This window comes from Astatotilapia calliptera, chromosome 4 (assembly GCF_964374335.1).
Source record: "Astatotilapia calliptera chromosome 4, fAstCal68.1, whole genome shotgun sequence".
Lineage (NCBI taxonomy): Eukaryota > Metazoa > Chordata > Actinopteri > Cichliformes > Cichlidae > Astatotilapia > Astatotilapia calliptera.
Window position 1 is genome coordinate 11,614,981 of NC_137425.1, and position 21,456 is coordinate 11,636,436.

The 21,456-nt window shown below is 42.7% G+C and overlaps 1 protein-coding gene across 1 annotated transcript in view; it reads left to right on the top strand.

Annotated features, from left to right (window-relative positions):
* adgrl1a (adhesion G protein-coupled receptor L1a) overlaps positions 1-19,828 on the top strand; it is a 98,204-nt gene extending 78,376 nt beyond the window's left edge. Inside the window, exons 10-25 of the mRNA XM_026164640.2 lie at positions 947-1,132; positions 1,327-1,365; positions 3,028-3,208; positions 3,786-3,908; positions 4,800-5,008; positions 5,099-5,272; positions 5,845-6,048; positions 6,591-6,811; positions 7,099-7,165; positions 7,338-7,429; positions 7,558-7,726; positions 8,012-8,167; positions 9,250-9,346; positions 12,015-12,137; positions 13,524-13,541; positions 13,658-19,828. Of these exons, the coding sequence (XP_026020425.1) occupies positions 947-1,132; positions 1,327-1,365; positions 3,028-3,208; positions 3,786-3,908; positions 4,800-5,008; positions 5,099-5,272; positions 5,845-6,048; positions 6,591-6,811; positions 7,099-7,165; positions 7,338-7,429; positions 7,558-7,726; positions 8,012-8,167; positions 9,250-9,346; positions 12,015-12,137; positions 13,524-13,541; positions 13,658-14,568 (2,970 nt within the window). The 3' untranslated portion in view covers positions 14,569-19,828. The remainder of the gene's footprint in view (positions 1-946; positions 1,133-1,326; positions 1,366-3,027; positions 3,209-3,785; positions 3,909-4,799; positions 5,009-5,098; positions 5,273-5,844; positions 6,049-6,590; positions 6,812-7,098; positions 7,166-7,337; positions 7,430-7,557; positions 7,727-8,011; positions 8,168-9,249; positions 9,347-12,014; positions 12,138-13,523; positions 13,542-13,657) is intronic.
* The last annotated feature ends 1,628 nt before the right edge of the window (positions 19,829-21,456 follow it).

A 21,456-nucleotide genomic window follows, 5' to 3' on the forward strand; every position in this document is an offset into this window, starting at 1 on the left:
GAGACCTGGAGTCAAACTCCCTGGCCATGGGTCTGTCCCTTTCCTGTGCCCCACTGCCCCGACTATCTTCCCTGTCCACCTCCACACACACATTAACATATCTCTAGGGCTGTCCTGATTAAAATACAGACTCATTTCAAGTGGCTCTTTATTACAAGGCATCTGCTCTTAATACTTAATTAACTCACTTTTTTTTTTAGGTAACATACCTTAATTACAGCTAGGGTAACTTATTTAAAAAAAAATCAGCCGTAGCGTCTCACAGCTTGCATAGAAGTCAGCCAATTCAATTTCATTTTGTCTTGCTTCGATCGTAGTCTCATATAATCCATTATACCTGTGCAGTAGCTAAACGTCATGGTCTCTAGATGATGCCCAGTGATTAACTTAGCTGACTGCTATTTAAATTTCCAAACTGTGTTACTAAATACTTTGCGGAAATCTGATCATTCCCCAATTTTGACAGTAATCAGATTTCACAGTCTATTCAAAGTGGAATTCGGAGTACTCTCGTTAACACAGCTACATTTCTGCTGGAGAAATTCTTGATTGTTTAGCCATGCATGCCGCTGAGCAGCTTTCCTAAAGGTTTTTTAAGTGTGTGCATGTGCCTGGAAGGGTAAGTAGCAGCGCTCTGAAAAGTAACATCATTGAAGAATCCATTATACCTTCTCCTTTTGGCGAAAATCAATCGCAATTGCAAGGCGGTTGCTAAGGGTGTAATTTGCAAGTGAAACAGGGTTAGGGAGAATAAAAACTTCATGATGTGTTGTACAAGGTCCATCTTTGTTTACAATGATGCAGGAAGAGCTGGTAATGAAGACGGAAATCTGATTACTGAAAAAACATCAAGCTGAGGGTTTTGTGTACAGAGCATGTGTATTGTTGTGGTTGTGGTACGCGTGAGAACATTTGAACAGTTTGGGGTTTGTGTGTTAATGTGCAGATAAAGAGTGGGGAAAATGCTGCCAACATAGCTAGCGAGCTGGTGAACCACACTCGGGGTCGGATCCAGGCTGGAGATGTTAGCTCTTCTGTCCGACTGATTGAGCAGCTGCTGGATATACTGGATGCCCAGCTTCAGACCCTGAGGCCTGGAAACAAGGAACCAGCTGGAAGAAACTACAACAAGGTAGAAGAGAGTGTCAACAGTATGTGCGTGAATAAAGACACACACTTGATGATAAGATATATTTAACTCAAGAATATGAAAAGAATGCTTCGCGTCATGCAGATTTACTTAGCAGCTCATAAGCAAAAAAGTGGTTTCTGATTTTGTTTAGTTTTTTTTTTCTTAATTTCAGGCTTTGTTTTTCTCCCTTCTAGCTTCAGAAGAGAGAGCGGACCTGTAAGGCATACATCCAGGTAGCTTTCCTCTTTTATCTAGCTGCTTTACATGCCTGTGGAGTCGGACTGCTCTGTGACTTAGAATAGCTGAGGGAAGATAAATCCTTGAGCAGACTAGGCTTGTGGATGAAGTTTCTTCAGCTCTGTATTGTGATTGATGCTGCTTTTGGAATCATCACTTTTAGAAATTCTGGTTTGTTCTGGAAGGCAGTGTGAGTAAGATGTAGAATAACTTCTGCCAGACACCACGTACTAAATATTAAAGTATTTTCCAGAGCAGGGCAAGCTGCTCTTATAGTTTTTCTATTGCTCATGGTGTGCATATATGTAAAATTACATTTCAACTAATGAAGAAGTCATCTGTCTGTGATTTAATTGTGGCTTTTTTGCACTTTGAGTGGTCTTAAATGCATAGTAGTGCCCTTGGCTTCACTGTGTTTCACAATAAGGGACAATATCTGTCGCTTTGAGAAAATGTAATTTGACTATAGCATGAAAGGCAGCAGTTGGTGTTACTACACCCTTCTGTGCTTTTTCAATATTTGTGCAATATCTGTTGTTCTGAGGGAGCCGTAATCTAATATCAGGAAAAGGCCTTGTGTATGCTTCTCTGTAATGATGAAATGCGGCACTCTGCAGCGCAGTCTTTTATGTGCTTTGACCTGTCTGCAGCATATAGTAATATGACCCCACATCTTCTAATCTCAGTTGGTGCAAGATGAATGTAAAGGCTGCTGTGTAGTATGTTACTCGACCATTATTTTTTGTCACTTACTGCAAAGGTAGCTCACTGATCCGAGGATAAACGAAAAACACCCTCTGTCTTCTTCTTCTGTAGCTGATAGAGTGCATTCTGATGCTGAATTCATTTTCTTAACAGCAATGGTCTTTATTCCACGCAGCAGTCAATCCTTCATTTTGAGAGGCCTGAGCAAGAGAATTACATGATTCATCAAGCAGGCTACTCCAATAAATTGGATAGCTGATACAACCATCAAAATTGCCATTAAATGAATTGTAAGTGTGAAATAGAATGGTAATATGTCTTACATAGCAGAGTAATAAATGTAGTGCAAGGAAGTGGTGAGTTTCTAGGAAGTTATAGTGCAATAGACTTTGCACTTTGAGGTGCTAATGTTATACGGTAACACTTTACAATATAGCTCACAAAATGAATACTTACCAAAAAAGTGACAAACAAATCAGGAACTAACATGTTTAATGGCTAATAAGTACCTAAGACTTCTTTCTGAAAGAACACAATGCTGGAAACAGTGTTAATGAACCAGTGTCTAATAATTAGTTACTAGATAGAATTGGATTTACTCCGGATTGGGTTCTAAATGACACAAATTCAATAAGCAATAGCAGTTACTGCACAATAATGAAATTGTTATTTTGTGTTACCTGGTGTGCTATTGAGTAAAATGCTAAGTAGCTGCTAGGGATGCATCTGAACTTCATGATTACCTTGCTATTGCCTAACATTACATTTGTGTTCCTACTTGTGTTAAGTAGACAAAAGAATCAAAGCGAGAAACTTCCTGAAAAGTTAAATTAGTTCCTCATTTGTCACTTTTACTATGTATGTGCCATATTGTAAAGTGTTCTTGCTAATATCGATCATATTACTGATGCTATTGATGCTAGCATTAATGCTATGCCTTCTGCACGGGCCAGGCGGTGGTGCAAACAGTGGACAATTTGCTCCGTCCTGAGGCTTTGGAGTCATGGCAGGACATGAACAGCACAGAGCAGTCTCACACTGCCACCATGCTACTGGACGTCCTGGAAAAAGGAGCCTTCCTGCTGGCCAACAACATGTACGGGAAAAACTTTACAGACCGAGCGCCCAGCATTGGTAAGAAAACAGCAGTGAGGTCAAGATCAAGATGTTGTTTTTATTGTTACTTCTGTTATGAAAGCATAATCACGAATTTTTAAGGTAGAAAAAAATAAATCAAAAAGTAGCATTTTTTCTCTTTTTTGCTTATATTTTATTTTATCAAAAATATGTAATATAAATCTTGTTAACTAGAAGGACACTCAAGAGTCATTTGCCAAGGACAGTGCCTATCACTGCCTTTTACAGTGGCTGTCTGGATCTGTACCAACATTTTATGGGTTTGTCTTTTGAGCATGCCCAGCCGCTGCAAATTTAATGAAATTCGCTCTGGTAGTTTATGCTTAATGGTGAAGTAAATTTAAAACAAATCAGTCAGATACACAGGCCAGCAAACAAACAGCACTGAAAATATACCTCTACCTCAGCTTCTACCTTGGCAGAGGATTGTTGTACACATGAATTGAGGCCAGTACTGACTGCTGTTCAAATGCAATGTGCAGTTTTAACTCCAGATTGTGGCTCTAAATTTGTTTTGTGGTTGTTGTTTTTTTAATTAAAAAATATGCACCAATTTCTGTGTTTCTACCATCAGATCTCCAGGTGCACGTTGTAAACACAGAGATGGACATGCAGGACTTGTCCTTCCCGCAAAACTACGCCAGTGACAGCACCATCCAGCTTTCAGCCTCTACTATCAAACAGTACAGCCGCAACGGTCAGCAACCCTTACCCCAGCCCTGTCTGAAAAATTGCACTGTCCTGTGCAGCCTCTCTCTTAATGTTTCCATTTGCATTTTCATGCAGGCTTAAAACAATCTGCATGCAGTTGACTAAGTTATTGGTTCATAATAATAGGCTAATCAGATTAACAAAAGCGCTGAGACAATTTCTTTTCTTGATGGTTTCTTAACAGCAGTCTTAATAGAATAGCTGGGGAGGCGTGTAGATTACAATCGGCCCCAGTCTGACAGAGCAATCTCAGCACTCCCTCTCTCCTCTCTTCCCCATCCCATTCCCTCGCTCCGTCTCTCTCCACCATCTTATCCCACGCTCCCATCTCTCTCTTGTTTCTAACCCAGCACCCCTACCGCCCCAACCCCCAACGCCATTGCTCCCCTCCTCCTTCCATGGCCCCCTCATCCCCCTTTTCTGTTTTCTGTCTCCGCTTGGCTCTGCAGTGGGAACGAGATTAGAATGATTGAAACAAACGCACATGAAATATTCATATGGAATAATAAGAGATCTGTGAATGCTTGAGGGATGAATGTTCCATTGCCCTCCACATTAAATCTCGCTCTCTTCCACCAGTCAAAATGAAACGGTCCTTACCATCATTCTAACCTTCACTAACTCACTCTCTCTGTCTCCCTTTCACTCACCCTGTCACTCCCCACTCTCTGTCGCTGCCATTCTTCCAGCCCTTTCCATATTATGGCCCTTTTTCTGTATTTGGTTTCCCCCTCCCTCGCTTTCTGCTCTCCCCCCTTTTAAAATTTCATTTGTGTTTCCCATTTCATTTAACATACACCTTTCACCCCACACTTACTTTACTTTTCACTGTTCTATTTATTTTCCGGTATTAATTTGTCTGTTTTTTTATGTGCAGGACAAGTCAAGGTGGTATTCATTCTGTATAAAAATTTGGGATCCTTTCTTTCCACTGAGAACGCCACTGTGAAGATGGAAATGGAAGGACCAAACCACGATAAGAAGCGCCTGGTGGTCAACTCTCACGTGATTGCTGCCTCCATCAACAAAGAGTCCAGCAGAGTGTTTCTCACTCAGCCAGTGATTTTCACGCTTAAACATCTAAAGGTAGGCAAATTCAAATTTCTCATTTGTCATTCTGAAAGATGCACCTCCACTGATGTTTTCCTTCATCCGTCTCTCTTTTTTGTTCTGCAGTCGCACAATTACAACACTCCAAATTGTTCTTTTTGGAACTACTCCGAGCGCTCAATGACTGGCCAGTGGTCATCGCAGGGCTGCAGGCTACTGGACACTAACAACACACACACCACCTGCTCTTGCAGCCACCTCACCAACTTCGCGGTGCTCATGGCTCACCACGAGCCCGACGTAAGTAAACAAGGGCGTGGCAGGCACACACTTAAATTGCAAGCCTGGTAATTTATGCAGACGTTCACTCGTGTGAGCATTAGCGCTCGCTCACTCTTAGTCACACACCCTCACACACATGCACATTAATGTTCCCTCTCAAGGCTGACAAGCTCTTTGTTTTGAATTTTCTCTTTTCCTCCTTTCACTCTGACATTCAGGGAGGCACAGGCTTACAAATTCATGTCCCTCTACTTCTAACTGACATTCACATGAATTTGAATGTCATGTATTTTTTTCAGGACGTCTTGTCTCTTGTCTTCACACTTTAGCTCCTTGCATATATTTGCAAATATTAAATAAGGCAATTTGGCTCTTTCTCTCCCCTCCCCCTGTTTTATCCATCCCCCTATTGTTTCTGCTGCTTATCTCCTATTCCACTATTCTTTGTTCTAAATTTCTCTCTCTTTATTTGTCCAATTCTGCTCCGCTGTCTCTTTTTCCCAATACTGCTTTATAACCTAAACCCTTGGATCTCCCTCCCTCCCCCCACACACCTTTGTTTCTTGCCACCGTGCAAACCTGAACACCAGGGACAGATGCACGAGCTGTTCCTTTTTGTGATCACCTGGGTGGGGATTGTCATCTCCCTGGTGTGTCTTGCCATCTGCATCTCCACTTTCTGCTTCCTGCGGGGGCTCCAGACTGACCGCAACACCATCCACAAGAATCTCTGCATTAACCTCTTCATCGCAGAGCTGCTCTTCCTCATCGGCATCGACAAGACCGAAAACCATGTGAGTCGGTAGCAAAGCAAACGGATACTTTCTATGGATAGAGGTTTACTTGTTTTCTTTGATATAAAATATTTTTTACCACCTTTGCGTTTACTGTTACATGTCCCCCTTTAAAGCTTAGTGTTTGTGCCCATTTAATGATACTGAATCACAAGATCTAGTTACTTTTTACATATTCCGGTTTGAAAATGGCATTAAGCACAACACAGGCGACTTTTTAACTTTTTTTTATTGAATGACTTTGAAGCTGAAATCGAGGCACTGTGTCATTATCCTACTCTATAAAACATTTACTGCACTGAGTAATGAATTACCACTCAATAATATGCACGGAGCCTGTGACCCAGGGGCAGCTTTTCATTTTTCCCTTGTCAGTGTCCAGCACTACTTCCAGATAGTAACTCCGTTCTATCCTCTTGTGGTTTCACTCAGTTATATACCTTAATCTTAACTGTATCTCCTCCTCTAACTTCATATTTTCTCTCTCCTCCTCCTTCTTCCCCTTTCCCTCTCTCTGCTTTCTCCATGGCTGCCACACTCAGATTGCCTGTCCCATCTTTGCTGGCCTTCTGCATTTCTTCTTCTTGGCTGCCTTCTCCTGGATGTGTCTGGAGGGTGTGCAGCTCTATCTCATGCTGGTGGAGGTCTTTGAGAGCGAGTACTCACGCAAAAAGTACTACTATCTGTGCGGCTACTGCTTCCCCGCACTTGTGGTGGGCATCTCTGCAGCCATAGACTACAGGAGCTATGGGACCAAGAAAGCGTACGTGTGAATACAGGCCTTTTGCACCTGCAGATTGAGAAGTAGGATTATGCTATTCCCCCAGATGGAAATGTAATATGCAGTGCCATGTGAAGGGCTCTTACACCTCCCCACAGACTGTGTTCTCTGAACACACTTAGCCAAAGCTTGATGATTAGCCTTCATAAGATAATCCGCTGAGACAGAGAAATAGTGTGTGCATTCATGTGCATGAGCTCAGTGTGAGTGTACAGTTGTTTGTTGGTTTAGTTGTGCATAACTCACTTGTTTCCTCTGTGCCACTCCAGATGCTGGCTGCGAGTGGATAACTACTTCATCTGGAGCTTCATTGGACCTGTTTCATTTGTTATTATGGTATTAGCTTTACTGTCAAGCAGTATTATTAGCTTCCATATTTCGATATCCCGCAGTCAGAAGTATTTCACCAGCATGCAATTTTGCAATGTTATTAACAATATGAAGTCAGTAATTTTGGACTAGAGTGCTCACTGCACATTATTTATTTCTTCCTATCGTCTTTCCTTAGCTCAACCTCATTTTCCTCATGATCACTTTGCACAAGATGATACGCAACTCTTCGGCACTTAAACCTGACTCCAGCCGCTTGGATAATATTAAGTGAGTTCAAATTACTCAGTGAGACTCACACATTTTTATTTTTGAAGAAAAAAGACATTTCAAATTGTCTTAGTGTATCTGTGCATCAACTCAGTGTTAGTTAATACCTCGTTCTCCGCTTCGATCAGGTCCTGGGCACTAGGGGCCATCACTCTGCTCTTTCTACTTGGCTTGACATGGGCCTTTGGCCTCCTCTTCATAAACGAGAATACAGTCATCATGGCCTACCTTTTCAGCACCTTCAATGCCTTCCAGGGCATGTTCATCTTTATCTTCCACTGTGCCCTGCAGAAGAAGGTAACAATTCCAAACTACATCTTAAAGGCACTTTATATAAATTCAATTAATTACGACTAAGCAGCTGAAATGTTGTGTAGATGAACAAATGGATGGATGTGCCAGTCTAATTGAAATTCAGTAGACGTGCTCAGAAATATTGGATTTTGTTTCATTTTGCTGTTGCTGTGCGATAAAAGGCTCTGTTGCTCCACATTCAGTTTAGCCTATAGAAACGAAAGTGTTTGTGTTTATGAGTGACTCTCAAACCTGTCCACTGTGCCGGTGGTGTTATTTTCTTTACAGGTCCATAAGGAGTACAGTAAATGTCTGCGTCACTCCTATTGCTGCAGCCGCACCTCTACCAACAGCTCCCACGGTTCGTTGAAGAACTCGGGCCTCCGTGCCAACAACCGCTACTACAGTGGCAGCCAAGCTCGCCATGCAGCAGCCCACAGACAGGTGCAGGCAGCACAGACCCACACATAAACACTCGCAAACATATCATCAGTGGAAAACACTGCTGAGTTTTAAAATGGTGTTTTTCTAAGAGCAAATAATGAGTAAAAACAGCCTGTGCAGCAACACGACTGTTTTAGTGGAACAAAATGAAAAATGTTATCTGTTTTTTTTTTTAAACAAAAAAAAAAGTAAAAACAAAGCAAATCTTTTCAAAATTAGGCATGGTTTCTCACTCTGCAGCTACATTTTCTCCCTGTTTAAAAGGTCTCTTATGTAAGATTATGAAGTACAAAATGAGTATCTGCTGGGATTTGATTGCTCATCAATACCAGTGACTCACTGATTACTAAATGCTCTTGAATTTAATTATTTAACTTACTTGTCAGCCCACAGCCTAAGCCAAAAGGTGCAAAAGCAACATTTAAATAATTTTTTTTTTTATCAGTGCACACACGGAGCACATTTAAAGTGCGTTACATGATTTATGACGTGCAAATGATGCCCACTAATCAGTTGGCTTACTCTTATTTCTACTGTGAAAATTGAATCTTTATTTTATTTATTTTTTAAATGTTTGGCAGTTTTTCTAACCATTACTGAAAGCCGTTTGCTTGGGAGGCTTGATGACTCAGTTATAAAGATATCCTTTGTAGTCCACATGGTGTATATATAGACACAGGCATCATGCACGTCATTGGAAAATACTGTAGATGCTGGCATATGCGCAGCTGCACAGACACATACACAAACAATGGCAATTATTGCTCACAATCGGCAAACAAGCTTTTTCAAACTGTAATAACACTTCCAAACAACAATTACATCGGCTACTACAGTCATGTCTTACAAATCTCAAGCTTGTTAGCCTCCGTCACGATAACATGACAAAGCTGTGTTTCTCTTTACTCGACGCCTCAGTCTCTTTGTCTGGCGTGTTTGCCTATTGTTCTTTGCAGATTAGAGCGAGCCCCACAGTTTTGATTACAGCTGCCCCACTGAGTTACAAAGTCTACCCGCCGTGTTTCTATATTTAACTTGTTGTGTGTTTACTGCCACTCACTGCACCATGCTTCCTCTTCCAGAGTCGGATCCGCAGGATGTGGAACGACACGGTTCGGAAGCAGACGGAATCTTCTTTCATGGCGGGAGATATCAACAGCACCCCGACACTCAACCGTGGTGAGACCTCCCTCTCTATATTTCTCCCTCCATTAAATCATACTCGCTGAAATTCTCAGACACATGTAACGCACATACAGATTTACAGCATTTAACAAAGAAAATAGAGAATGGGAGTAGCATGGACAGAGCCGTTATTCTTGGGTGTTAAATATGAACATAAAATGATATGTACATGTTCATGTCCTTAATGTGCTAAGATCAACTTTTAATGCTATTTGCCTTTTAGCTTTCCGGCAAGCTGGCAAAGAGCAGTCACCGGCAGCAACAGTTTAAACTGAATAACAAAATGTTTAAAGGCTGGTTGGTGATGGTTTGCAGTGCAGTGGCAGCTGCTTGTCAGTAAAAGCACTTAGCAGCTGCAGACCTACAGTATATTAAGCTCAGCTGCTATATTTTGTGAATATGTGTTAAGTTCGTCTAAGTGAGTTCACGATCCTGCATGAATTTCTCAGTTGAGCTAATTAAGCAGATTTATGTGTAATCAATTAAAAGGAAAAAAGAGGCGGCGAAGACACTTGACTACAACAGTTATCGTCCAGAATGATTTTTTGACTTTCCTTTGCCACGAGAAAAGGTTGTGAAGACGTTCCCAGGCAATTATTGCCGCTCAACAACCAAGAGACATTTTTTTAATTTTCTTTTTCCTCATTTTACTTTGTAAATTAGACAAAATCACAAATCACCAGCTGTGTGATGTTTTTTTTCAGACACACGTGTTCCCACTTTTTGTGTTGCATTGCCAAATCTTGTATATTTGTGCTATATTCTCCTTTTAAAAATATATTTCCCACAAAATAAAAAAGAAATAGACAGAAATCTTGATATCTCTGTCCCAGTTTTCAACTCTTTTAGCTATTCCATGAGATCGATTTCATCCAGACACACATTAGTGATGCATGCAGTCCCCTCCAAACTCCAAGCAGCACACAAAGAGGGCAAGATCAAATATTTAAGACGTGAAGAAGTAAAAAAAAAACAAAACAAAAAAACAGAAGCATGCATGGAGTCACTGATTGTCTCAGCCTAAGCAACTGGTGGCGTCACTGCCGCAGCAATCAGTGACACTGAGACGATCAAGGTTGGCTCAGGTTCAAGATTGGTTTGGGGAGGGGGGTGGGGTGTTGATCATGACACAGAGGCAGTCGCTAAATCAGCCGTCACTCTCTATGCTAATTTCATCCATTTTGTTTTTAATGAACTGATTAGCGTGTGAGCGAACAGGGGGTAATTATTCTAATTGAGGAGAGTGACAGGAGCAAGGCAGGGGGTGAGGAAGAGGTGAGGTGTGCTGCGAGTGAGCTGGATGGATGAAAGGTGGATGTGTGTGTTTGTGTGTTTGGTGGGTCGCTTTCTGGGTCTTTTCTTCAAGACAGAGCAATCACCAGGCCTGGAAGAGACACACACTATGTGGATCACTCTATGGTACTCTGTCAGAGACAAACAACTCTGCTGTGAAGCCTTTATTTTCTTCACTTCTCTGAAAAGTTTGGCAGAAAGCGGAAGACAAAAGGGAGCACGGGAGACGAAAAGAGAGATGTAGAATAAGACGCTATCATGGAGGAGTAATTAAAAAGGCAGAATCTGGAGGAGAGATGCTGTGTTGTTATCACTGGCATCTCAGATCTCTTTGATTTCCCCACTTCACTTCTCTATGAACCGCAATCTCTTCCTGACAATAGTAATCGGTCCCGGAAAAAAAAGGCCTACAGTATATGCGCATACACACATAGAGCCTCCGATGATTTGCCTTGCCCTACTTTTCCTCCACACTTAAAGCGGCTTTCTTTAATTTTCTACAGGATATTCCTGTGTGGTGCACACAGACAGCTAATCCCAACTAATTTGGTGGTGTTTGGACAAAAAAAAAACTGGCACAAGGAGCTGAGAAAATGTGGTTGAACGCAGCAAAGCAAGCCAGGGAATGAAGAGAGAGGGGTTTGTGTGGCACGCCAGAAAGATGGACAGAGGAAGTGTAAGAGGAGTGGAAATGACAAATAAATAGCTGTGTGTGAGTGCATATTTTACTTTTCTAGAATTCCCTGTTCCCTTTCTGTGTGATGAACGGGTTGCAGGAGACCTGAAGGTTGCACTTTGCCTTGGACGACTCTCCGTCATGCTGTCCTATTTTTAATTTCATGGCATTTCTGTTCGAGTTGCCTCAGGCCCGAGCCATACATGGGCTTTATACAACATTCTCAGTGTGCCATTTCTTTGAATTATATTTGTCTTGTAGTGGCATTCACGTTTCAGTGTGAAATTAACTGTTTCAATGGCTGCACCCTTAGACTACATAATGGCATGCATTACTAGTCTCTCCCATCTGACTGCATTGTCAGATGGAAAAAGCGAATAGCAACGCTCTAAACAGTAACTTTCCCCTGCAATTGTATTTTTACTCAAAGGTTACAATCAGCAGGCATGAACACGGTGGAGAACACTGTGAAATGCATTACTCCATAAAGCACTGGCATAACAAAAATAGCCCCATCTGAATAAACAGTAAATATTTTGGTGATTCCAGATGTTATTAGAGTCTGGAAATGTGCATTTCAGAATGTCACACTTATTGTGTGCCATGTTTCTGTGCTTACTTTGCATGCCTTTGGGGCAAATTTATGATTATTTTTATGATGATGTTTGTACTTTAAATGTTTGTGTCTTGCAGCAACCATGGGGAACCACCTTCTGACAAACCCAGTGTTACAGACTCGCTCTGGTACCTCTCCTTACAACACTCTGCTGGCTGAAAGCTTCACCCCACCCTCACCTGGTGTCTTCAACTCTACTGGTTAGCTCCTCGTGAACACTTCACTCTGTGTGTGCAGTTTTGTTGCTGTATGTGTGCACGTAGAGTATGTGCTCAGCTTGCTGTCCTTCTGTCTGTTACTCTGTCAGCAGTTTGGCATGGTGTATACATCCAGTGTGTGCGTGCATGTGCGTGTGTCTCTGTATTTTTTGTTTTTTTTTATCCAGACTATGTAGCTGTCAGACAGATTCACTAGGCTGAGCAGAACAGAGCCAAACAGTGCCTACAGCCTAACCAGCCATCTGGTCAGATCTTGAATCTTCATGAGAACAGCCACAAATTGATTAGAAGTTTAGCTACAGCTGTGACTGCCAAAATCTTTAGGATGGTTTTCGCTTTCCAGTCAGAAAAAGTCGGCTTAAAGCATGCTGGCTGCTGAAGGCGAACAGACAGCTTTGTGAAAATGAACAGTCCATCTGGATGTAGGTTGTTCAGGTATGTGTGTATTTATGTCCTTGCTTCTGTTTCAGAGTGGGACTCAGCCTAATAGCTGTGTTATTGCATTGCGGTGTTCTAGCCCGGCTCTTTGAATGCCAGTAGCTGCAGAATAAGACATGTCTTGTTAATTGCTCCACTATAGTACCAATATTCACTTGGTAACTGAGAAGTATTACTGTGTGTAGCTGTTTCCTGCGCACCCGCAGAGTATCAGCCTAAGTGTCTGAGGACTGAAATTTAAGGCGGCGTTTCTTTTAAATATTTTAAAGCCTCTCTGCACAATACGTCAAGGCTGATGGCCACAGGCCTGGCAGCCAAGTCATTTTTAGAAGAGAGTGGTAGAGGAGAGGGAGAGCACTTCATTAGAATGTCTAATTACCCACACCACCATCGAAGAAGAACGTTGATTAAAGTCGTACTACACATTAAATTTTAAAAATGAACACGCTTCTCACTTTTTTGTGTGACTTTTGCTTTGCTGAGATAGTGATTTGGTATGAGGGGGCGGGAGAGAAAAAAAAGCACCATTTCTTTGGTGTGTGGAAAGAAGTTCATAAAATAAACATTACTGCTACTGTACAAGCTTTTGTATGAATTATGTATGTATCCAGGTATCACTGACAATACTAAATAAATATCCAGAATATTTTTCTTGAACTTAGATGTACGGTAAATGTTGGAGGAAGGTGTCAAAAAAACGGGACTAAGTCTGCATAAATCAGAGGTAATGTGACCGCGGATGTGTTTGGGTGTTTGGCAAGAGTTGGTTGGTGTTGAGAGCGGGAGAGACAGAGAGAGGGGGAAGGGATGGAGTAACAAGGATGCTTTTTTCTGCCACCTATGTTTCCCTTTTAGAAATGTTTGAAAAACAGTTGCTTAATACTGCCTTTTATTTTATTCACCCCGCATGACTTTCTCTGCAATGCACAGGAACCTTTCGTGACCCAAGTAAGTATAATGAACTGTTTTCTTGCCTCACTAGAATTTGATTCGCAATGAAACAAAATAACAATGGTAATAATAATAATAATACGAAAACCCTTTGTCCTTTTGTTTGGATCCAGAGACTACATTATCTAAGCCCCGTGACCCGTGTGGAATGGAAACCCTGCCCTTGAACGGTAACTTCAACAACAGTTACTCCCTGCGTGGTGGCCCAGCAGGTGGAGGTGGGGGCAGCTGTGACTTCTTAAGTGGTGGGAGTGGAGAAACTCCCCCACCCATCTTTAATCCCCGCAGCTCAGAAGCTCTGGGAGGCGGAGGCGTCAGAAGAAACCTCTCTGATGCTGCGGCCTTCGAGAAAATGATCATCTCCGAACTTGTGCACAACAACTTGAGAGGTGGTGTTGGAGGAGGAAGTGGAGGAGGTGGAGGTGAAGTAGGAGACAGAGTGTATGGCAGCCTGGCCAGAGGACATCTTCACGGTGGAGTTGGTCGGGGAACAGCAGCTGGGCCGGACCAATCTGCGAGTATGGACGAAGAAGAGGACTTTCTGAGAGAGGGGCGGCAGCGTACGCCACAGGATGTAGAGCTGCTGTATAAAGCTCTGGAGGAGCCCCTGCTGTTACAGCGTGCCCAGTCAGTCCTTTACCAGAGCGATCCAGAGGAGTCGGAGAGCTACACGGCCGATCTCACAGAGAGCCTGGGCCACAGTGGCCAAAGTGCTGGTGGGCAGGGAGGCAACAGAGCGCCTGATTCTCCTGCCCATGACTCCCTGTACACCAGCATCACCAACCTGCGAGACTCACCCTACCCTGACAGCAGTCCTGAGCCCCTGGAGGTGGTGCCCCGCTCAGCTCAGCCCCCGGAGGAGCTGTACTACAGCTCCGGGAGGCCTGCCCTGGGCTCTCGTGGGGCCCCAATGCAGACCTTCTACCAAGCCCCACCCCGGAGACCAAGTGGGGAGGGACACCAGGCCCAAGAGCCTGTCCACAATGAGGGTGATGGACAGATGCAGCTGGTCACCAGCCTGTGACTGGAGGTTAAAGAGGAAGTTGGGGACTAATGTGATGGCCAGAGCCTCCTCCTAGCCCATCTCTCTCTCGGGTCTCTCCACTTTCTGCTTGTTTGGTTGCCTTTCTTTGTCTTGACTTTTATTTAACTAACATATGAGCAAACAAATTGACTTTCTGGGGGATACATGGCTGACTCTGCAGATGCAGGCTTTATCTTCAACCCTCCCCAGTCTTATGGAGATGAGGGATGGGTGTTTTTCCACAGAGTGTTCATCGGCTCTGTCTAACCCCAGTCGTCCCCAGTTCTTCTGGTACCCTAAGGCCAAGTCCAGCACTCTGAATGTACCAACCCACCCCCTTTACCTTTTGGATTTTTCAAAACTTTAGAGACTTTGTTAAAGCTTTTTTTTTTAAATGTAATTTCTCTTCGAGCCTGCCTCCGGAGATGGCGATATCATTTTATATTTTATCTCATTTCCCTTTCTTACCATCCATAGGTCTTTTTCAAGTCATCATTTGATAGGAGTAGTTAGCTGTGGAGACAGGGAATATAGTACACTATTATAATCTAAAATATGTCACACAGAAAGCTCTTCATTGTTGCCAAAAATATCTTTTATTGAGCCAGAACAGAAACTAGAACATTCACAAGGCAAACTCATGCACACATATATACTTTCACCCATCTACAAGTGCTCATTACTGAACATCAAAAGTTAAAAAAAGTACCCCGTCTAAGTAAAAGGGAGCAAGAGCTTTTGTTCCAAGCAGGCAGGGGGAGCTGATTTAGGGTAACTGCCTTCATTTTTGCGTGCTGTGAATAGACAGCTCTGTACAGCGGCGGAGTGGAGGTAAAGACAGAGACTGAGGAGGCACTGCACCACCCCTCCAGAACAGGAGACCCTGCACCCTTAAGACTGGCCAATCCTCTCCACTGTTCTCTTTGGTCGTTTGCTTTAGGCATTTTGAAAAGTTAAATGACTGTCTTGCTGTTGTTTTGAACAGAGTATTCAATTTGTTGGTCTACATCCTCGAGGGGCTGCGAGTGCGGATTGGTATTGCCCCCCTCCCCTTGTACTTTGCTGTTAGAGCCTAGCCAGTTGAAGTGGACTCGATCCCTGTGCGGTGCTGTGACAAGCAAGACTGTAAATGTCACAATCGCACCGGCCGACCAATTGGTATGACCGTGTACATAGGAACAACACATGAATCTACTTTATTCCTACTATGTAAATAGAGACACCAGATGATCAAAAGCAACAAAAAGTAATAAATACTATGAGAAATGACTTCTTGTACTGCAACAAACTGACAAAAGAAAAAAATAATAAAATGTTTTGGAGTTTGTGACCTGAATGATACACTCTATCTCTCTCCCCCATTGCTTGATCTCTCACTCTCTCGCCGTTCCAGTAGTGTTTCACTAAAATTCCCTAGTGATCAAAAGGCAGTGGTAGAGAGAGAGAGATTAAGATGTGTAATAGGTTTTATTTATACAAATGAAAAATGGAACAACAAAAAAAATCCTGGCACAATTTTTATGTGATATAATCCATTACATGTTGTTAATGCTTGACCTTTGACATTCCCTGGGTGGAATTGGCAAAGGCAGCGGGAGTGGGAGGTGCGGGGCAAGCGAGATAGATGTTGTCAAATGTCATTCTGTGCCTCACAAAGCACGATAAAGCATTGTGGGTGAACGACAGCATCCATAAAGTGATTTGGTTTGTTCTTGTATTATTTGGAAGATATAACCAGATTACGTACTTTTAACAACATGGGGTTTTAGCATGTATGATAATGATTTGCATTCAGAGAATATTGCATTTTGCTGTTTCTTAAAGATAGTTTCAGCATTACTCCATAACCTAATGTGACAACTCCTTATTTTCCTGTGTGCATGTGTGTAAGTGCGAATGTATCCGGGAGCCTGGGTGTGTCTGATAAGTGTCTGGTTTGTGAGCGCGTGCGTATGTGTGTGTGCGTACACATTTGAAAGGCTATTTTTGTGACTTGACTTGAATGCACATCAGAGAAGGAGGGATACTCATCTCAGAGAGCTGCCATTACTTTTCTGCCTCAAATGGAAGTTGCTCTTACCGCTGCGTTCAGGTACAAGGAGGACAGGAAAATTCAGACTGCCTCGAGAGACAAGAGGTAACACTATAGCATGAAAATGACAAGCAGGGTTGACCGATCGCGAGGAACACGTTTCCAATATGCCACCTTATGCAAGCAAAATGAGCTGTCTAGGGAGAGCCACTTGTGAGACTCCTTTCATCTGGCTGAAATCTATTTGACCTTTTAAAAGGAAGAGTTTCCTTTCCTTTACCCTTTATTTAAAAGTATTTGTTATGGTTTATTTATCAGATTATATATCTATGGAATATTTATTTACATTGATTTATTCATGGCACTCTTTAACTATTGCCCCCCCAAACCTGCAGCTACAAAAGAGTGTGATGTGTGGATACGACGTGAGCAGAAAATAGATGCATCCACTGCAGTGTGACATTTGGCTAGGGCCTGAGTGTCCCACTTCTAAGAGAACCCAAAGGACAGCTTTTTAGCTAAGGCTCCTGGGGCTGAAAGCGAGCGAGAGAGGGGTTAAAGACAGATAAGGGAAGGGGATTACACGGATTTGCCGCCGTTTTTCCTTGCTATTCTGATCATTTGTGTAAGTAACATTGTATGGGACACAGATCGTGATGAGGCTCAAAGGAAAAGGTTGCGGTATCATCACTTGAGCCATAGGGGAAACATGTGCAATACTGGTCTGATGATACATGCGTCACTTGGATTTGTAGCTTCAGAGCTGTCGGTGTACAAATGAAGAGACAATATGGACATGTGTTGGGCTCTGCTGCGGCGCGGGACTTGTGGCTGAATTAGCGGTGGGGGCTCGGTATCATAGTAGCACTCACTGGTCAACTGAGGACAACTTGAATGTATTTTAACAAGCAAGACTGAAGATAAAACAATTCACTCCAGGGTGGAAGTGTTAATGGGAATCTCAAGATGGCCATCATTATCCGTATCCTCTTTGTTCTCAACACCATCATCATTATCCTGCTCTCATTGTATTTGATATAACTTGCTGATGCTGATCTCCAGTGTTCAGCTGGGACTCGCCCCAGGGGGAAACGCTGTTTAGACAGACACTCCCTTTGCGAAGAGGAATGTGCGTCACCTTGGGCCTGCTTCTCTCTCTTTTTTCTTTTTTTTTTCCAGCACTACCCAGGGCCCTCCCCCCAAAACTCATCCACATTTTAATATCAATCTCAGTGGACTCCATTAGTGCAGCACTTCTTTGAGAGTGTTAATTTGTTTTGTCAAAAGCTTTGTTTATCCCAGATTAATATCTCAATAAACAGTGGAGGGCTGCACTGCTGTAAATGATGGTGATTATACAGGAGAAGGTTCGCGGCCCACGCTGTCGGATGGAGGCTCTCACAATGGGAGTTTCTTCACCATTCAAAGCCCTTCAAACCTCTGATTACAATAATAACACAGTGGGTACTAATTTATTGTTGTGAACTCACTCTCGCTCACCTCCATTCTCTTGTTTTCTGTCTAGATTTGCAAACCTTCCAAGCCAGTGGCAGGCCTGACGTGTGAGCTTTAGTGGTTATGTGGGAAGTTGTTTAAAAGGTTGGATGCCCAACCTTTGACACAGTGCTGTTTCACCCCTGCAGCTTGTGCCATTGTTCAGTCTATCATTAGACAGCGGTCCCAGCAGGACTTCAGTCTGTTCACTCACAGTTGACCCATTCACACGCAGACATTTTTGTGTGGACCATATCACACCAGGAGGGCGGTACAGAAGCGGCAGGACAGCGGTGTGTGAATTCAACAGCGCCAGAGGAGCAGAGGGTCATTATGTCTGCAAAGACTGGCCCGTGAGGAGGACTGAGGAGGGACAGCATCAGCAGAGATGTCACAGATGTCACAAATATATAGCCATAGGCGGTGAGAGAGGGAGGGACGGCTGGTGAGAGGGGTTTGCAGTGAGGCTGTGCAGGAGCGTATCTGGAGATAAGGAGATGGATGTGCTACTTTGTTTCAGATTGCTTTCTGACGGTGGTTTGCAGACCAGAAGTTATTACTTTATGGTTTAAATTGATCAAGCTGGCATGTCAGATCTCAAGTTCATTCATAAAACAAATCTGCCTGTGATGGAAAGAAAGATGATGGGATTGTTTGAGCTAACGGATGCTTCCTTTAACAAAAAAAAATGTGAAAATGAGACCACTGCCGCATCAGCCAATTAAAGCACGATTTTTACAGTGCCTGCAAATGCACCATGATTTTCCTAAAGAGATTTTTAAAGAGCAAATATAAACAAATCATATGGTAGTACTATTTTGTTATTGATTTCTTCTTCTCCACATGACTCCTTTAAAGTAGTTACTAAGACTCTTTAGAGGTACTGGATGAACACAATAATGAACTTTTGCTCTTTAACTTTTGTGTTGAGTATGTGTCTGTGGAGCTGTGCCAGCATTTCAGGAAAGTTCTGATCTTTAATACACAGCGTGGTACCAGCAACACCCGGGGCTCCTGGACAACAAGGGTTTCTCCAAACGATTAAACATGTTGACATTATAAGGTTCAAGAATAAAACAATTGACACAGCTGGAGCAGGCTGAATCTGTCTTTTTCTTTCTTGCTTGAGGTTTGGGGGGAGTTGAACAGTTCCTACATGCACCTGTTCATGGCTGTAGTAATCTCAATCCATGATCATCCATGGGACAGGCCAAAAAATTCAGCCCCATGTGGTGTCTGTCACCAGATGTATAATATCTGGCTTCAGTGGTTATGGATGGGATATCCTGATGATCATCTGAGAGCTGTATTAATTAGCTCAGTACAATGGAACTTGGTCAGTATTACACATACCTGAAATGCTTAACATTAAGGAGGTAAATCATTGGGTGCTAGTGGTTATTACATAGCAAGCTATATGGCAGCGTGAGCACTGACATTGTGCCATGTGGGGTTCTACATATAGCACCATATCTAGAGCTTTCTGTGATTTTTCTATGAAATGGATAATTTAATATGTACTGCTGAGACATTTGTAAACTGAGGTAAATATAACACTTTGGTTTTCTTTTAGGAATCATGTTCATTTGTCTTATTTGATTTTTGTTTTCTCACACTCATTGCTTTGATAGCTGTTTGGGCCAAAGGGGATGATTTTCTGTGAGTGTTTCCATCATTGCAGGTCAAAGCGACCTTGTATCAGCACATATTAATAAAAAAACTATTTAAAATATACACTGTTCATGCTTGAAGGTTTCTTGGGGAATGTCTTGAAGGAGCTGTACTGTGGTGCACACTTGTGTGTATGTGGTTGTGCACTGATGCACAGCATAATTGCTTCTGTACTTGTGTATGTTCCAGCGTGCTAAAAGAGGTAACCAGCAGAGAGAAATTGTTATTAATCTTCCGCTTTTCTATATGCATATAAACTTCAATATATGGTTCAAACTGAAAATGAAAAGATGTCTTTAAGCACTAATACAGTGGCTATGTTTTATTCATGGGCTATCTTGCAGGTTGCAACAATATTGTGCTGTTCATTTGAGAACCAGAGGAAGCAGGGGATTGAAGCCAGGCAACCCAGCCCCTTCCTGAGTCAGCCCCTTCCTGAGTCAGCTCCCCTTTGAACCACACAGTATGTGCACACCATTTGACCTGGTGGCTGGCATGATGATTTTGTCAAATGCTGCTGTGTCCAAAGCATATTTGTGAATGATCAAAGACATGCAGAAAGAAGCAAGCTGTCAGTTTAAGAGGCAAAACTCCGACTCCTGGTGTTTGGACAGCTGCTAATAAAGGTCCTGAGGACTGATCCTATATTTGTCTGCAGAGAGCAAGGCTTTGTTGCACTACAGTAACCCCGAGTGAGTATTACCAGACTCCAGTGGTGCTTTAAACCATTTCATACGTATGTGTATGTACATGCAGACCAGTGGGCATACTTGCTCTGCTAGAGCCGGCTTTACAAAGCATCAGTCAAGGTTAATTAATCATACAGTGTGGTGTGATCCCTGATGTAATCATTTAATAACTGCAGTGTGAGTATAGATTACTGACTTTTGAACGCAACACCGTTTGCTGGCAGCAGTCAAGTAAGCCACAGCAGCACACAACATTAGACAGCCTTTAGCACACTCCAGAGCCAACTACACATTGTGATCAGCTACATCTGTCAGGTATGACACACTTAAGTGTCTGGGTTATTGCAGCCCATTTACTGCAGCTTCTCTTAAGCCCACTTATCCCCAATGTGTGATCAGTGTTCAGCTCCTACTGAGCTTTGTTTCCTGACTGGTCATAATCCTTTTCACAGTGAAGACCCATTGGTGAGTAATATCGAATGATTATGTGCATCCATCCATAATTATAACATATCTGCAACTTTACCTTGGCCGTTACAGTATGATGTAAGAAAAAAAGGTATGTCGTACATGTATGATGACCCACCCCCAACCAGTCCACCCATCTGCCCAGCCCCTACCTCGCTCCTGTCCTTTCAGTGAAACTCCCTGAGAGGGGGACGCTCTAAAGCCTTGACCATTCAATCACCCTCTTTTCACTGTTGCTACAGTAACACTTTCACACACTAACATATCAAACACGAGCAACAAAGCCTCTAACCCTAGCCACATTCACTTCCTGGCACTCAGTCTGTCTGAAAGGTAAAAAGAGGCTTTTTCAAGGTCATTGCACATTTAGAGAAGCTTAAAATAGAGTCCGATATTGACAAAACAAGACTCACAGCAGCTGTCAGCAGATCCCGGGAGATAGAGAAAAGAGATGTATTAAGTTCAGTCTGAACTGCTCTGTGTTCATGCGTTAGTGTAATTACTACCATACATCAAGCCACAGGGGCAACCAGT